The sequence below is a fragment of the Harmonia axyridis genome, chromosome 1 (genome assembly GCF_914767665.1).
Source record: "Harmonia axyridis chromosome 1, icHarAxyr1.1, whole genome shotgun sequence".
Lineage (NCBI taxonomy): Eukaryota > Metazoa > Arthropoda > Insecta > Coleoptera > Coccinellidae > Harmonia > Harmonia axyridis.
In genome coordinates, this window is record NC_059501.1 from 63,223,747 (window position 1) to 63,241,863 (window position 18,117).

Genomic DNA, 18,117 nt, shown 5'->3' on the forward strand with positions numbered 1-18,117 from the left:
ACACCACGGGAAACATATTCAGTAATTCAAATTTAATTTTCTCCTATCTACCGAAATAAATATACCAACAAAATTAGGGGAACGTATAAAATCTCAGTTTTGTTTTTTGTTATACACCCTGATGCAAAAAAAAACAACAACAAGTTAATGTTTGGTAAAATTTTTCTTATTTTTAGCTTAATTTTCAAAATTCTTTCAGTTAACTGTAGATAAGTTATTAATTTCAACTTTCAATATTTTGTTGAATGCTGGCTCAATAGTAACTTTACTACACAGGGTTAATCAGAATTTTGTTGTTAAACCCTTATTTTGAAACATCCTGTGGGGTGATTTCGTGATGATTTTTTTTCAAATTTACCAATATTCAGCAAGAACCATTCCTTTTCAACAGTTTTTCGATTCATGACTTTATCACCCAGTTGCAGGAAGCTTCATTATAATTAAATGCCGCATTAAAATTTCAATTCTTCATTGAACGGTGCAGGAAGCCAATAGGACGAACCTATTGGAGGATTAAAATTTTAATGACGGCATCAACTGGGTGTTAGCCTACTAGTTCATTTTTAAGGGACAATTAAACAGTATACACAATTAAAAAAAATGAATAATTTTTTACGATATGGCTTTGCTCATTGTGCCATAAACTCGCCTTTATCTGTTTAGCAGTTTATTAACTGTGATTGTGTCCGGGTTTCTTTATTATTTTGGGAAGTATTTATTTTGTCAGTTCCACTTTACTTAGTTGAGTGACTTTGAATATGTGCAGGTTTCTTTAGTATTTTAGTAGTTTATGAATTCCATTTTCTTTTTGTAATCTTGAGTTTATAGGAAGAAACACCTACTCTTTTCTTTTGTAAATAATAATTATAATAAAACTTATTGAATTCAAGTAAAACTTCGAAACAAATCAATTCAACTGTAATGTTAATAACGTAAAGAAACGTTCTTTTTTTAAATTCAGATTAATGTTTTTTTATTTACTGTCTGCATACGTCGGTTCGTACTATCGATTAGGTTTCGATTACCATCTTGAAAAAATCCATTTCTTGAAGTAAACCGTCAATGACAAGTTCATTTCTCTCTTGAAAAAAAAACCTAGTGCACTTGAAGATAAATGGATATTGATGAAAATTGATAATTTGAAAAAATTTGACAACGAAATTAGTTTCAAAATTAGGGTACAACAACAAACTTCTGATTAACCCTGTGTAGTGACAAATAAGCCAACAAAAGATTGAATATGAAAGTTGAAATTAATAATTTTTTCTACAGCGCGCTTTGCGATTCAAAACATTAATTTCTCGTCTAACAATAGTACCACATAGTGCTGCAATTTCTCTCAAAATTAAGATATCGCAAAAAATAACAAGAGAAAATTTTCAGAAAAGATGAGGCAATAGGGTAAATGCACTGGTTCTCGACCAGTCAACAGAAACATCGATTTCGAGCACGAATTTTTCACACATAAACTTATCAAATTTTAATGGTGTTGGTGTTCATCGATTCTTTGGAGAGTTTTAAATGATTTGTCATATAATTTTAAGCGTGGAAACATATAGAAAATCTCTAAAACCTCCGGTTCTCGACCACGCCGCAGAGTTCTCGACCATTTTTGTGTTAGTTTTCGACCACTCATAATAGTTGCAGCTCTACTTAAAAATTTTAGTAATTTTAAACTTTAGAGCGAGTTGAGTGATTAGTACTTACTTTCGTACCGTACCATCGACATCACTACCTATCACTCAAATGGGTTTCAGATGAGGTAATTAAGTAAAAAACACTCGGAACGTAAAAAAACTTATTCTGCTAAAGTTTCCACTTTCTATATCTAAATATTTCAAAATTGGAACTCGTACAACATTTTTTGGTTATTTTGCTCTTAATATCTATTTAGAAATCTATGATTAAATAAAATATAAAACACCGACCACCAGTGGTCGAGAATTAAGTACAATCAAATTGGTTCTCGACCGCGAATAAATAAAAGGTAGAAATAAGTGTTTCAACGTTAATTTGGTGGTCTCAAACTATTATTCAGAAAGTAGATATATAAATGAATCAGGGTATCGAAAAAAAACGAAAATGATCCAATAGAAATATATCGGTTGAAATAAACAATTATTGAAGTAACATATTGGTTCTCGACCACTTTGGTCGAGAAATAAAAGAAAGAAATTTTCCAATACCAGTTCGCGACCGCCGAATATTGAACAAAAAAATATACATTTATTTGCTTCTTGATTGAAATACACTCAAAAATATGTCTTATAGTTCATATGGAACAAAATATACACACATGATTCATTCAAAATAAGAAATAATCACTGTTTTCTGGTCATATATCACAAAGCACTTTTCTATGATAGACGATTATAAACTAATTTTTAGCGCGAAAACTTTGACCTATACCCCTACTATGCAAACTATCTTGGAAGGGTAGAATGGTCGAGAACACGTACGTCGGAAATATTTTGCACTACATGATATATTTTTATTATTATTTTATCTCAAAGCACGGAATGGTCGAGATCCAGTGCCGGTCGGCTAACCAGTGCATTTACCCTATATGATGTTCATAAACATTCTCGTCTATCGACGAATCACGTCCCAGAGTGTTCTGAGTAAAACCCTACTTTTCATATTTTTTTGTTGTTCACCACTGCATATAACAAAAAAGAAAGTGAATGATGAATCAAGCTACAATTCAAAAAAATAATTGCTAAAATCGGTCTTAGGGTTCAAGAGCAAATGGACTACAAACTTCGTTGATAATTTATCTGTTCCCCTAATTTTGCCATTGTGTATATCTTAAGTTATATGTAATTTTTTTAGAACGTTTATTTCCCTCGTAGTTACATTTTCGTTTTCGTTTTTGTGTTTGTGAATTTGTATCGGCAAAATTTTGTTTAAATTTATTTCTTAATCATAGTATGAAAGCTCTAATAACATTTGTAAACTGGTGTGTTCACTGATGAATTTTTTTTTAAATAATGCTGGTCACCCGAGCATCGGTTGTTTTTGGAACAGTGCCTGCTTTTTCCCTTAGAAAAAAAAAGTTCGAGACAATTGATTGAAATATTTTCCTTGAAATCGGTAGCAGATAGAACTACAAGCAACCAAAAAGTTGAGTATTTTTCTAAACTACCGTTTAGAAAAATGTGAAAAGAAAATATATCTTTATTTATACTCAACTTTTTGGTTTCTTGTAATTTTATCTGTTAACAATTTTAAGAAAAATATTTCAATGAATTTTCTCGAAATCATCGGACAAATTTAAATTATCATAAAAATCCAATCCAATCTGTAGCAATGATTTATAAAGATTCGATTTATCCAAGGCATATCTGATTTTCATTTGTTCCTCCAATTATGGAACACCAATTTGCTGGCAATTTTTTTCGATTCTCTATTCATTAGTGTACACTGTGGATAAAGTCCAGAGGACTTAAATCATGTTTGTGTGAAGGCCAATAACGTATAATATATTAGACCACTTCTTCGTGCTCGGACTGCTAAACTTTCCTGATTGAATTGACTTAATCCATCCCCAAATCGATATCGAGTGTTTCGGACGCAATACCCCATCTTCTTTCACTTTTATTTCCATTTTGCCAATTCTTCCCTTCCGGTCGTCAGCTTTTCTCAAGTGCGGGGGTTAGATGAACTGCAGCTCGCGACAAACATGATAAAGAATAACTTGATGGATGATTGGATCTTATATTCAATTAGATGCGAGCAGATCACGTCTTCGTGATGACTTCAAATGATATGTTTCCGACGGATGTAAGTGTTTTAATATGGTCGTTTATTGGCTCCGGTGGCATCAGATGGTGCTGGCTTGATGAACTCGTTGAAAAATAAGACTGTTGCCAAATATAATAACAAGACGTTTCGTTTCTAAAAGGGAAAGTTGCAATGACACGTTGCTCAAATGAAATGTATACAGGGTGTCCAAGAAGACGACGTGGACCGGAATAGGGTCACAGGCTAAGTCATAATGATCATCAGATGAATATTAAAAAAAATCCTAGTCGTGTATTTTTCGAATTATATTTTTTTTTTTATTCAAGATAATGCACTTCCAGTGGTTATTTTTGAACTTCTATTGCTACAAATCTTTACTTTTTCCTATTTCACTTTTCCTATGTTATTCTGAAGTTTGCTTCTGTAACCTGTAATCTCCGCTCCAGCTTGAAGGATAAAATCACTTTTTGCCGAACCAATTATTCAATATTAATATTTCGGCCAACTTATACTGACTCTACTGAAAAAAAATTATCATCAGTTTGGCCAGTGGAAAGGTAGCGCATTTTATAAGGATTCTAAAATGGTTTAACACCTAACCTACCTCTTAGATTGAGCAAAAATTGGACAAGTGAACTTTATATGTTATATAACGGTGATTTTGACGGTGGAAGAGGGAAGGTTTTCGAAAATGAAGAATTGGAGGCATTACTTGATCAAGACTCGTGTCAAACGCAACAAGATTTGGCAGGATCATCGGGAGTGACACAACAAGCCGTTTCAAAACGCCTAAAAGTCATGAAAATGATTCAGAAACAAGGAAATTGGGTGCCGTACGAGTTGAAGCGGAGGGATGTTGAACGGCGTTTGTTTGCTTTTGAATAACTGCTTGCAAGGCAAAGACGAAAGGGATTTCTGCATCGCATTGGGACTGGAAAGGGAAAATGGGTTCATTACGATAATCTCAAGCCAAGAAAATCATGGGGATACCCCGGCCATGCTTCCACGTCGACGGCCAAACCGAATGTTCACGGTTCCAAAGCTATGCTCAGTATTTGGTGGGACCAGCTCGGCATAGTGTATTATGAGTTGTTAAAACCGGCTGAAACAATCAACGTGGTGAAATGAGTACCGAAGACGGTGAACGCAGTGGACGCCCAAAAGAGGCAGTCACCGACAAAAAAATCAAAAAAGTGCACAAAATAATTTTGAATGACTGTCAAGGGAAGTTGATAGAGATAGCAGATATTGTGGAGATATCATCTGAACGTATACATCATATCATTCACGAATATTTGTACATGAGAAAGCTGTGTGCTAAATGGGTGCCGCGCGAGCTGACAATCCAAAGCAACAACGTGTTAAAGATTCTGAGCAGTGTTCGAAGCTGTTTAAGTGCAATAAAGCTGAATTTTTTGCGTCGATATGTGACAATGGATGAAACATGGTTCCATCATTTCATTCCGGAGTTCAATCGACAGTCAGCTGGGTAGACTGCACACGATGAACCGAATCCAAAGCGAGGAAAAACACAACAGTCAGCTGGCAAGGTTATGGCATTAGGAATGCGGATGGTATAATATTCAATGAGTATCTCCAGAAGGGCCTGGCCATCAACAGCGATTATTATATAGCGTTATTGGATTATTTAAAGAATTAAATCGTTAAAAAACTTCCCCATTTGAAGAAAAAAAGGTGCTGTTTCATCAAGACAATGCACCCTATCACAAATCAATGAAAGCAATGGCAAAATTGCAAGAATTGGGCTTCGAATTGCTTCTGCATCCACCGTTTTCACCAGATCTGGCCCCCAGCGACTTTTTCCTGTTCTCAGACCCCAAAAGAATTCTCGCTGGAAAGAAATTTAGCGACAATGAAGAAGTAACCGAAACTGAGGCCTATTTTGAAGCGAAAGACAAATCGTACTACAAAAATGCTATCGAAAAGTTGGAAGATCGCTATAATCGCTGTATCGCTCTCGAAGGCAACTATGGAACTATGTTGAATAATAAAATCGAATTTTGCCAAAAAAAATGTGTTTTACTATGGTAGACCGGGGACTTTTCAGTTGGCCTGTTATAAGAAAAACCATGGTGACCCACCATATAACCTGCAATTAATCGAGGAGCAACACGCTTCCAGCATCCATCATATCGATGGAACGCTCGAAATGACTTTATCGATCAATCACCTTAATTCGATCCACTCGGATATCGAATCAACTAACCGAATTGAGCCATTCACGTCCAATCAAGGGCCCGTTAGGAAAACATCAACTAGTTACGCACCATTGAATGGGACCAAATTAAATAAGAAGAGAAGGGGAATTCGAAAAAAAATAAGATCGCAATCAGGCAGGTTGTCAGGCGCGTCTGTTTTCGAATTCCCCAAAGAAACGGGCCGTCAACGAAGACGGTAGACAACGGGAGAGAAGCTTTTGAAATGGCTCTGTTTGCTCAAGGATGGTATTTACCGAAGGCCCGGTTAAAGCACACAGAAGCTGTACGTGTGTAGGTGACGTGGCCGTTCTGTTTGTCCAACTTCGTCGTCGACTGGACATCAGGGTCAGATCTAGCGGGCTCTGGGCGAAATTTTCTCTTTGTCGTGATGTAATGTGCAGGCGACACGTTTTTGAAAAATCAACGGTGGAACAAGGCATACTGTGCGTGTATTTCGTAGTCGAGATGACATGTTTTGTTTGTTATTTGATTTCTTCATGGATGTCATCGTAATCGGTTTGGATTACGACACTATTTTTGCTTATTCTAATGATACATGTTTAGCAATTTAGGATATCAATTTTCTCTAATTCTGTGGTTATTCCGTTCATTCTTCCACATCTTGTAGAACAAAATCGTGCGAGAATATATCAGAAACGCACAGTTTTCATGATTATATTTTATTATTCTATGTTGGTACTCCGAACTTTCCGCCACGGCTTTATCTGTCAATTCATCAATTTGCCTTAAAGGAATCAGTTCTGCCAACCAACATTTTTCAATGCAAAAATCACTAAAATATATTTATGGAAATATTTCATTAATTTCAATGAAAATGCAATGAATTAGAGAAAACAATGTATAATACTCGTACAGAAGGCTCATTCTACCACTCGTTCATTCCAAAACTCGCCACTTCGTGGCTCGTTTTTGAATTTTGAACTCGTGGAAGAATACCAATGCCTTCTGCACTTGTTTTATAAATAACTATTCCGAGACCAAAATATAATTAAATATTAGGATATATTATGCAATTGTTGATTCGGTTTTCAGTCGATGAAAATTCAAATGAAAGGACAATGAAATGACTGGCCTCCCGTCGAATTGGCTGAATTTTTGACATTTTTTAGTCCAAGTCATTCCAAACAAAAAGTTCAATAGGCAAACGTTTTTCTATAGGCTAGTTTTGACGCTAGAGACCCCTGAAAAATCTCATTTGTTCTCTATTGTTAAACAATACAAAATCAAAACGGCAATTGGCCCGGCTTTGGGTAATATTTTCTCTTTGTCGTGATGTAATGTGCAACGGTGGAACGAGGCATACTGTGCGTGTATTTCGTAGTCGCGATGACATGTTTTGTTTGTTATTTGATTTCTTCATACATGTTATCGTAATCGTTTTAGATTACGTCTCTATTTTTGCTTATTTTAATAATACATACCTATTTAGCAATTTAGGATTTCACTTCGAGTTCGGACAATATAACAGGCCAATTGAAAAGTCTCCGGTTTACCATAGTTAAACCCATTTTTGTTTGGCAAAATCCGTTTTTATTATTCGACATAGTTGCCTTCGAGGGCGATACAGCGATTATAGCGATCTTCCAACTTTTCGATACCATGTTTGTAGTTCGATTTGTCTTCCGCTTCAAAATAGGCCTTAGTTTCGACAATTACTTCTTCATTTGCGCTAAATATCTTTCCAGCGAGCATTATTTTGAGGTCTGTGAACAGGAAAAAGTGGCTGGGGGTCATATCTGGTGAAAACGTTGGATGCAAAAGAAATTCGAGGGCCAATTCAAGCAATTTTGCCATTTTTTTCATTGATTCGTGACACGGCGTATTGTCTTGTTGAAACAGCACCTTTTTTTCTTCAAATGGGGCCGTTTTCTAATGATTACATCCTTTAAACGGCCCAATAACGCTATATAATAATCGCTGTTGATGGCATGGCCCTTTTGGAGGTGATCAATGAATATTATACCTTGCGCATCCTAGAATACTCATGCCATAACCTTGCCAGCTCACTGTTTCCTCGCTTTGGATTTGGTTCATCGTGTGGAATCCACTCAGCTGACTGTCGATTGGACTCCGGTGTGAAATGATGGAGCCATGTTTCATTCATTGTCACATATCGACGCAAAAAAAGGTGTATTGCACATAAACAAACACTGCTCCAAATCATTAATTCAAATTTATCAATTTATTGAGTATCATATTTGATATTAGGTCTATGTCGTATACTTATCAAAGGTCACGAAAGCCGGGAATCGAGAGAAATGTCAAATATAAACGATGTATGGTATCTGAAACAGACGCGATCCCTCGAAATCAAGTAGGTATAAATCTGAAAAATCTCCCGTCTTGTCTGAAAGTTTTACAGTTATAAGTAGACACAACAGGCTTTCAATGCATTTTACTTTTGGCCAACCGAACAGAAGCACAGAAACATCTTTTCTGATTAATTGTAGTGAATTACAGTAGTGAGTTATTATAACTCACGTTGATCGTTAATAGATACCTACTATTCATTGCTCAAAAGCAGTTGAATAATGAATATATAATTCGATAGGAGTATAGAATAGTATATTCTAAAACAAGTTGCAGAATGGGCTCCTATTCCAACACGAATGCGAAATTCGAAAAAGAGCGACGAAGGAGCGAGTTTTCGAACGCAAGAGTTAGAGTTAGACGATATTTTCTTCATTTCAATCAAGTTTTAGGAATGAAATATTAGTTTTATTTCGTGGCGGCACCTCAATGTCATACCTGTCATTTCGATCTTTTTTCCTTTGATTTTGACAGGATACATCAATCAAAACCCGATCCTAGCCAATCAGAAGCTCAAACTAATATTCTCAAAATAGGCAAAACAAAAGCTAATCAGGTTTTTAGACATCTAAGTGTGACTATAACGAAAATTGACAGATTACGGAATATGAATTTGTATCGTATGATTCGAATTTGGAAATAATTTATAATTACGCATTAAATTCGTGAATTATGTATGCCGAAATCAATTAAAAAGCAACAGAATTAAGAGAAATTGCGAATAAGGTCACAAATCATTTCACTTAATCCAAATTATATTATATTGACAACTGATGTGTTGAATTTTGATAGGATTGAAAGTCTGTGTAGACAACCACAAAACGAAAAATATAACTGAAAACAGTACTGTAATGAGTTCATTACAGCACTGTTTTTAGAGCTGTAACGAACTCGTTACGATACTGAAATAGAGAAACATCTTTTACGATTTATTGTAGTGAGTTACAGTAGTGACATAACTCACGTTGTTCGTTAATAGATACCAACTATTAATTGCTCAAAAGCAGTTGAATAATGAATATATAGGTAATTCAATAGGTGTATATAAAGAATTTTATCTTGAAAACATCAATTGAACACGTTCATTGACAGGTTGACGTATTGACAGGCTAGTTTTTCATGCGATTTAATGATCCAGACATCGCATTCCTGTCGGATATGTCGATATAAAATGAAATGCCGTATTCTCGTTTTTGGGAGCTCGTTCAGAGACGCCAGCAAGCGTAGGAAGCAGGAATGGGGGGAGACCGGCAAACCCCTTGAAAACACACGCAGTTTCAAGTGGCCACGTCACGACCCTAGCGTAGAACGACCCCCGAGTGTACATAAAGTTGGCAGCCCTGTGAATTTCTCCCGCCTGCAGTTGGCGACGGCTCGGGTCAATTGTTAAAACCCCATTCGTATGAACCAACTGGCCTCAACATGATTTAAGGACTCCGTTCGAGCTTGAAATTATTCAAATGTCATTTCTGACCCGGGAATAATCCAAAAATGATTATCTGACGAATTATAGGATTTGCTTTGGTGTGGACAGCACGCCTGGTGCCCAATTCCTCTGCTAGTTAGATCGATTTGTTCCTTGTAGTTGCCTACGCCATCGATTAGTATCGTGCGTAATCGAATACTTCCAAAAACCGAGAATAATGCTCTTGAGAACTTTTGGAGATCGAATGATCTCCGGAGAAACGAGAACAAGTGCCTATTCCGGATCTAATTCTCATAAGCTCAGAGTAATAAACATTGATAGAGGGAGCATATGTCATTTTCAGTAAGCAAATTTTGTCCCCAACATGATCTATAAAATTTGACATGCAGCGCGCGGAAATGAAAACATATCAGTAATAGGTACGATATTTCACTCAATTCGCGAGTTTCTCCACAAAGAACGCACTTCTTATGTCCCGTAGTGAATCAAGGTTTCACATCAACTCAAAATATATTAAGATGAATACCTAAATATATCAGAAATTCAGAAAACAAACTTCAAGAGCACCAAACGACGTGAAACAACGGATGACACTAGGAAAGACAAACCTTGGATTTCAGCAGGTATAGATACAGAAAATGATAAATATTCTGGTTATTATAAATTCGACAATCGGGAAAAATATCGGATTCCAAATATTCAAATTTGCATATTTAATCGGGAATCACTCAAATAAATATATTTCATTCAATATATATATATTCTTTTGAGAAAGAGCAATACAAATTATTAATTTCAAACAATCAAGCATATGTGTCGATGAATCTCAGTATTAGCAGAGGAAATGTAACGGGGCATCATACATTTCAACGTATGATACAAGAGAACAGATAAAAACCCCGTATCGGTGTAGTGACTGGTTTGTGTAAACGTTTACAGAATAAGCTGACATAATTTATATTGAAGGACTTCCTCTTCAAACAAAACAAAATTTTCTTCATGGGTTGACGACTCTATAATTTCCAATTGGTTCCTAAAACAAAAAAAAACAGAAGCAGAAAGGAGTACTAAATATTAGTTTTCATTATATCGATTTGAAGTTAACTACCCATTCTAAAAAAGAATCTGAAACTGAATGGATAGCTTGGAAACCACCATGAAATTTATAAATCGGACAATTATTCACCAAGTGGTCAATAGTTTCTTCTACACCACACTCACATAGTGGGCTATCAAAAGAATGCCATTTGAAGAGGGTACTATTACAACGACCATAGGCCTCAGTTTCGGCGATTACTTCTTCATTGGCGCTAAATTTCTTTCCAGCGAGCATTCTTTTGAGGTCTCAGAATAGGAAAAAGTCGCTGGGGGGCAGATCTGGCGAATACGGTGGATGCAGAAGCAATTCAAAGCCCAATTCATGCTATTTTGCCATTGTTTTCATTGATTTGTGACACGGCGCATTATCTTGATGAAACAGCACCTTTTTTTCTTCAAATGGGGCCGTTTTTTATCGATTTCATTCTTAAAACGATCCAATAACGCTATATAATAATCGCTGTTGATGGTCTGACCCTTTTGGAGGTAATCAATGAATATAATACCTTGCGCATTCCAGAATACTGAACCCATAACCTTGCCAGCTGACTGTTGTGTTTTTCCTCGCTTTGGATTCGGTTCATAGTGTGCAGCTCAGCTGACTGTCGATTGGACTCCGGAGTGAAATGATGGGGCCATGTTTCATCGATTGTCACATATCGAAAAATTCAGATTTATTGCACTTAAATAGCTTCAAACACTGCTCAGAATCTTTAACACGTTGTTGCTTTTGATCGATTGGGAGCTCGCGCGACACCCATTTTGCACACAGCTTTCTCATGTACAAATATTCGTGAATGCTATGATGTACACGTTCAGATGATATCTTCACAATGTCTGCTATCTCGATTAACACTTTACGGTCATTCAAAATTATTTTGTGAACTTTTTTGATTGTCATTGTCCTCTAGAAACTTAATGCCTATACGTGTAATATGCCCTAATGGTCTTTATATTGTTTTTTGTCTACATATAGTTTTTTTTATTTCAGTCATCCAGTTCCCCAAGAAGAGTGGCTGTCCCTGTACTGGTAAAAGACGGCAAACCATGCTCTGGTGGATCTGGCAGCAACCAGACATCCTCATCGTCAGTTGTCGACACTAGCAGAACACAGCAGTCCCCAGCATGTCAGAGCCAACAGCAGGCTCAGTGCATGGCGAATAGCAGCTTATCCATGGCCTACAGACAGCAAGGCAACTACCAGCAGCAGTGCGGTGGTACATATTTGCCGTTACAGACTAGAGCCTGGTAGTGACACGAGCAGTTTGGAATAGTTTACAGTAGTGATGATGTGTGACGAGTAGTGCTTTAGACGGACATTAGTCGGACATAATAGAGATGTGCATGAAGTTGGTTGACGATTGGAATTTTGATGAAGTTTGGACTGCTCGCTACTTCACACGTCAAAAAGAAGTATTCGAAGACCTCTGAAATTTTGCCATTGGTACTGGCACTGAATTATAACAGTTCTCTGCTTTTTGAAGATATAAATCAGAGGTTTCTTGAAAAATTTTCACTGGGAAAAGTGTAGAAAACACTCCCATTAGATCAACTCGACTGAAAAATGTTCAAATAAAAAAAGGAAATGTTATGAGTTCGGAAAAATCTGAGATTAATAGTGCAATGATTAGAAGATATGTTTTTTCTCATTGTAGTGAATTAATGATATGTAATATAATTTTCTTCCAGTGAATGTAGATTTTTATCGTTTTGTACAAATTTCTTGAGTGTATATAATATTTAGCGTCTTGGGTATTCGATCGAATATTTCAATAAGGATATCGATTTCAATTTCAAAGAATCTCTCACAATGTACATAATATTAGTATATAATGTTGCACAATATTATAACATGTGTGTTTATAAATAAAATCGAATAAAAACTCAATTCAAATTCAATAAGAATCTTGTTATTACTACCAACCTTCTTGATTTGATCAAAACTAGGTCTATAACCTGCCAGTATATCTAACGGCTATGTAAATCTTTCAGCATCATTGATCAGCTGACTTACTTGGTTTGCTTTCAATCTAATCGGATTAGTAACTGTTTTTCACATTATTGGGAAAAAATCATTCAAACTAAAGGAATTTTATGAGACAATTTCACAAATAAAGCGAAAAATGAAAACTACGAAATTCGTCAGAATTATTCATATCTGACATTGACAGAAACACAACTCTGAAAACACCGAACCTGACAGACTAATCAGAGTCAAGTGTCAAGTTTGTTGGGATTCATCAAGTCTAGTAGCTTGATATTTTAGCCAACTATACTTGACATGACTTGATTTGAGATATGTATCGCTTGACTGATATCAAGCTTCTTGATATTGCTTGAGCTTAATACGCATATTGTTCTACAAGCTAGTGCTCGCGCTTAGGCAAAGTAATCATCTTCAAAAAATAAATACAGTGAGTTCGACATCGATCTACTAAGTTTATTCAAGAAATTTTTGTTTTGACGTTGTCATCACCAGGTACCAAGTGTTTCAAAAATGGGCGATTTTGTTGCGATTCTGCAATGATTCGCAGTGGACATTCGGTCCATGCGGTTTTTTGCGTTAGCTCGTGTGGTATCCATACATCTAGCATCTTCTTGAGATCAGCCTTATGCAAATAGTGTTCCAAACGGTTTATTGTGCACTCCTAAGCTCTTGAGCAACCGAAACAGGACTCGACAATGTCCATGCTTTTATCGATATTTTCGGCAATTGGCCATTGGCCTTCCACTGCGTGGTGCATCTTTGACATCGAAATTACCGGAACGGAATCGACGAAACCAAAATTGCACGTGATTGGCTATTATAGCGTATTTTTTTTTTGCTATAGTGTCCATCTTTGTGGCGCGCTCAAACTTAACTGAGTCAACTCATCACAAAACTATCAGAATGTTTTTGTAGTGCGACATCTCATCTTTCTAACGCCGTATAGTAAAACCCGATCGGGTTATCGTGAGAGACGGATAACTACACTACACCTATTAAAAATTTAATTATAAATTCTAGTCTCCTATTTTTTTGACTAGCGCATCTTTGTATAATATTTTCAACATTAAGACTGGTGCAAATGGTTCTATGTATAAGCATTAATTCCAATGTATTCAACCTGTCTTCAACCATTCTATATCATAGCCAATCTTTCCCCTTGTGAGTGCCCACGCATATTTTTCGATTTTTTAGGATACATTTATGAGTTCCCCCCTGACCCCCCTCCTGTATCCACCCCTGATGACGCTTGACGTACAATTTACGTGTAATATTTGACCACTGTGTCAACTGGCAGAATGTTCAAATAAAAGAAAGTTAACCTTACTTTCAGCAACCCAAATGACGCTTGACCATATAATTGACAGTTGAATGGCCGTGTTTTATGACAAATTCTTTCTCATTTCACCATTTTTCGTTGTGTGCACACTACGCAATAGAACTGCTTAAAATGAAGTAGCTCGATAGAATGTACTTGATTCTTTCAAGTATTTGATAAATAAATACTTGACTTGACATTGAAACACTACTATTTGACTTGATCTCAAGTCAAGCCAAGTCAAGTAGCTTGAAAATGAAGTCAAGCCGAGGATCTCTACAAGTTTGGATTATTGTTAATCTGAACTTGACAACAGCTCCTGATTGGTCCATTTAACAAGATCGTGAAATATTCATCCACATGCATGGCATTCCAGAAGGATAGGGATTTGAAAGAATTTGCACCGGAGGCCGGAAATACCAGTGTAAACTGCCACGGCATTAGATGTTACGGTATCCGGAACCTGCTCGATCTAATCTAGGTAAAATTAGCCTAAATTTTTGACTCATGGAATCTTGTTCGACTGTGTCACTAGCATACTTTGTCAAAAAGACGACAAACATTTTAAGGCTTTCACCAAAAATTATGTAAACAGAGCGTTGTAGATGCAGATTATAGGGGAATTTCATTGCATTGCGACCTTTTGGTCTATTGTTCCCCAAATATAGCCCCCAAAGAAAATTATGAAACTGTTCGATTGATTTTGTAAAGAGAAAACAGAAGAAATACTTTTTTGTTAATTGCAATTACTGAAATTTCTACACGGGCGAATGTTTTCGACGCTCATCATCTTTTCTGGTCGATACAGGTGCTGACATGAGCGTTATAAAATGCCATGGTGACCCAAAGAGTTATGTTGAAAATTCATTTACAAATAAGATGATTGTTGAGATGCTTCTTATGGAGAAACATTCGGAAAAGGAAAACCAATCTCCAACCTCCAGCGAGTTGAAAGGAGTGAATATGAATAAACCAAACCATAGAGTTAATTCAATAACGTCTTTATTTATTACCTATTAGAGGTGGTTACAATATTAATATAAATATTTATATTTGATACATATGATAAAATAATCTGTCTTGAGTGGGCTATGTTTCTTTACCCAATGGAGTAAAAGACTCACTTTACTTCCTCTTTTGAGGGAGTAATAGTATATTATTCAACGAGCGGTAATGTAGGTCATAACTCACGCAGATGAAGCTTGCAGCACGAGCCGCAGGCGAGTGCTGTAATTCATCAAGTGAGTTATGACCATTACCGCAAGTTGAATACTATACTTTATCTACGACTATATTAATAAATACTAATAAAAAAATACAGACTTAAAATATGGACAGAAGGAACGGGAAATAAACATATGTGCTCAATCCCGACTACGAGAGAGATGGAAACTTAGTGTCACCAATAACAATCGAACTAGCTTCGGCTAGCTCGAATCCAGTACAGAGTACAGACATTATTCATTATATATTGAAAAACCTTAATAGTTGCCTATAAAAATGCATTGAAATATACCAAAAAACATTCCCTGTAAACGACGACTTAATGACCTTACTGCTACAAACTCCTTTATATTTTTTTCGGGCAAGTAATTCTGTATGGTAACATTAGCTGTTTGTCTTTTGGAAATGTATACCTATATAATATTTCATCTTCACTATCTGAATTGATCGTTTTCAGCAAAACATTCACAATAATTAGATATCAACTCAATTTGAAAACGTCAAAATTATCAAAGTGACATTACCTCGGATATTCCTTCCCTCAATAACAATAATGGAATGTTCCCTTTCGGCCAATCGAATAGAAGCAGAGAAGTATAGAAGCACAGATCCATATTTTCCGATTCATTATAGTGAGTTATAGTAGTGAGTTATTATAACTCACGATGTTTGTTAATAGATACTATTAATTGCTCAAAAGAAGTTGAATGATGAATATATAACTCAATAGGAGTAGATAAAATAGCTTATTGTTGTATGTTCGTGCAATAGTTAGTAGATTGACTGCCGCGGCTGATAGTTCTTAGCTGAGCGTAGCTACGCTAAGAATTCAGCCAATCTACTTTGCTGCCGAGTTAAACAAATAATTTTTTCTTCGATTGTTTATAATGATACATGTAGGATATTGTATTTGCAAATTATCACAATTCCCACAATTTTTTTATTTTTCCCAAAGTGATAAATTAAAACGAAATTTTATAGAAATTGATTTCTACTATTGATAGCAAATATTGATTTTGCAGACACATATCAATCAACAAAGTATAACTTTTCCTGCCTAGACAGCAAAGTGATTATTTTCAATGCGAATAAAACATTCGACATATCACTACAAACAATCGAAGAAAAAATTATATGTTAAACTCGGCAGCAAAGTAGATTTACTGCCTTGGCTGAATTCCTAGCCTCGCTATACGCTTCGCCATGAACTATCAGCCGCGGCAGCCAATCTACTACTTTACTGCCTAGTAAAACAAATAACTATATGGTTATGTTAATCTTAAAAAAAAACAGAAACCCTAATATATGGTTATCCCTCGTGTATTATTGGAAATGTTATTCAGCGAAACTGATGTAACATAAATATATGATTTTCATATAAATATAATGACAATGTTAGACTTTTGAGTAAGTAATTAAGGAGACATTTATTAATTTTATCCTATAAAAAATTATTAAAATACTTTTGTATTTCTTAATTATGGGTAAGTAACATATTCTTGGAAGAAATGAAAAATTCTTTAGGTCCTAATAATATTTTAATTATCGATGCATTATTTTTGATAAATAATATGAATTTCAATATTTCGAAAATTCACTTCTTCAAAAACAATGAGTGCACTTCAATGTCTAATAAAGGAGAAAATCTAAGCGGCAGTTGGTTATTCGTGGTTATTCCAAAAGAGCCATAACCAAGGCAGAGCATAACCGTGGTTATACTCTTGGAATCGCATGAATAATATACTGTTTTTTAATATCAAAATGATACTTCTTATTGGAAAATCTTTTAGAATTGTAAGCATCACGAATATTCAGGGTACATTTGTTTTTTGATCGGTAAAATAAGCTTACACAACTTGACACTCAATATACCCTTGAATATCAATTTTTTCAAAAATGGACTAAAACAGAAGATAGAAAATTCCTGCAAGTGTACGTACGTTCCTTCCAGTCCTTCCATCCATTTCAGCACTATCTGTTCGATTCGGACTAGCTCTTTTTGCGGGTGATCAACGTACGTGTGTGTAGGGGAAAAGCTGTAAATCTGGAGCGTCAAAAGCAGCAGAGCTGGACAGCATTTTATGGAGCTATCAATACACATCCGACACAGTGTCGCTAACAGCTCGATACTTTTATTATAGCCGCCCTGGATGGATCTAAATAACAGTATCCCGCCCTCTTTTTGACGTGACAATGGGCCCCAGTTTTATCGCGTATCGAATGTCCGATAAATAGACCATGGCAGTGGCGGCTAGTGTATTAATAGGTTAGGCACATCAGAAAAAAAAATATTATTGTAATATACATATATATTTTAAGTTTACGGACACAGTTCATCTAGTGAACTTTACTTTGTCAATTACATAATAATCATTATAAAAAATTTCATAACTTAATCACAGGGGAACAGCTCTTTTGGTGTCGAGGTTTTTTGAGATGATTGAGATTGATGTCCTCAAATTTTTGAGATATACAATTTTAGAAAAATATAAGTTACATTGTTTTAACTCAAGTCCTTGAATGTAGTAATTAAAAAATATTGTATAAAATACAATATTATGTAGTACAAAAAAAAACATTGAATAAATCAAATAGTCACTCAACACTTCAAAAGCTTTTTTTCCAGGACATTCTTGAATGTTTTTTTAAACAGTCCCTTTTTAAACTACAGCAGTAATCTGCCATCATGCAAGGTCGTAGAAATGGGGGTACTGGGGGTAATTAACCCCCCGCCCCCAAGATTTTCAAAATATAAAATTTGAGAAATCTC

General features: G+C 35.6%; 1 protein-coding gene across 1 annotated transcript in view; it reads left to right on the forward strand.

The window, feature by feature from the left end:
* LOC123685655 (homeobox protein Nkx-2.1) overlaps window positions 1–12,896 on the forward strand; it is a 67,358-nt gene extending 54,462 nt beyond the window's left edge. The window contains exon 7 of the mRNA XM_045625433.1: window positions 11,810–12,896. Within this exon, the coding sequence (XP_045481389.1) occupies window positions 11,810–12,070 (261 nt within the window). The 3' untranslated portion in view covers window positions 12,071–12,896. The remainder of the gene's footprint in view (window positions 1–11,809) is intronic.
* Window positions 12,897–18,117: the final 5,221 nt, after the last annotated feature.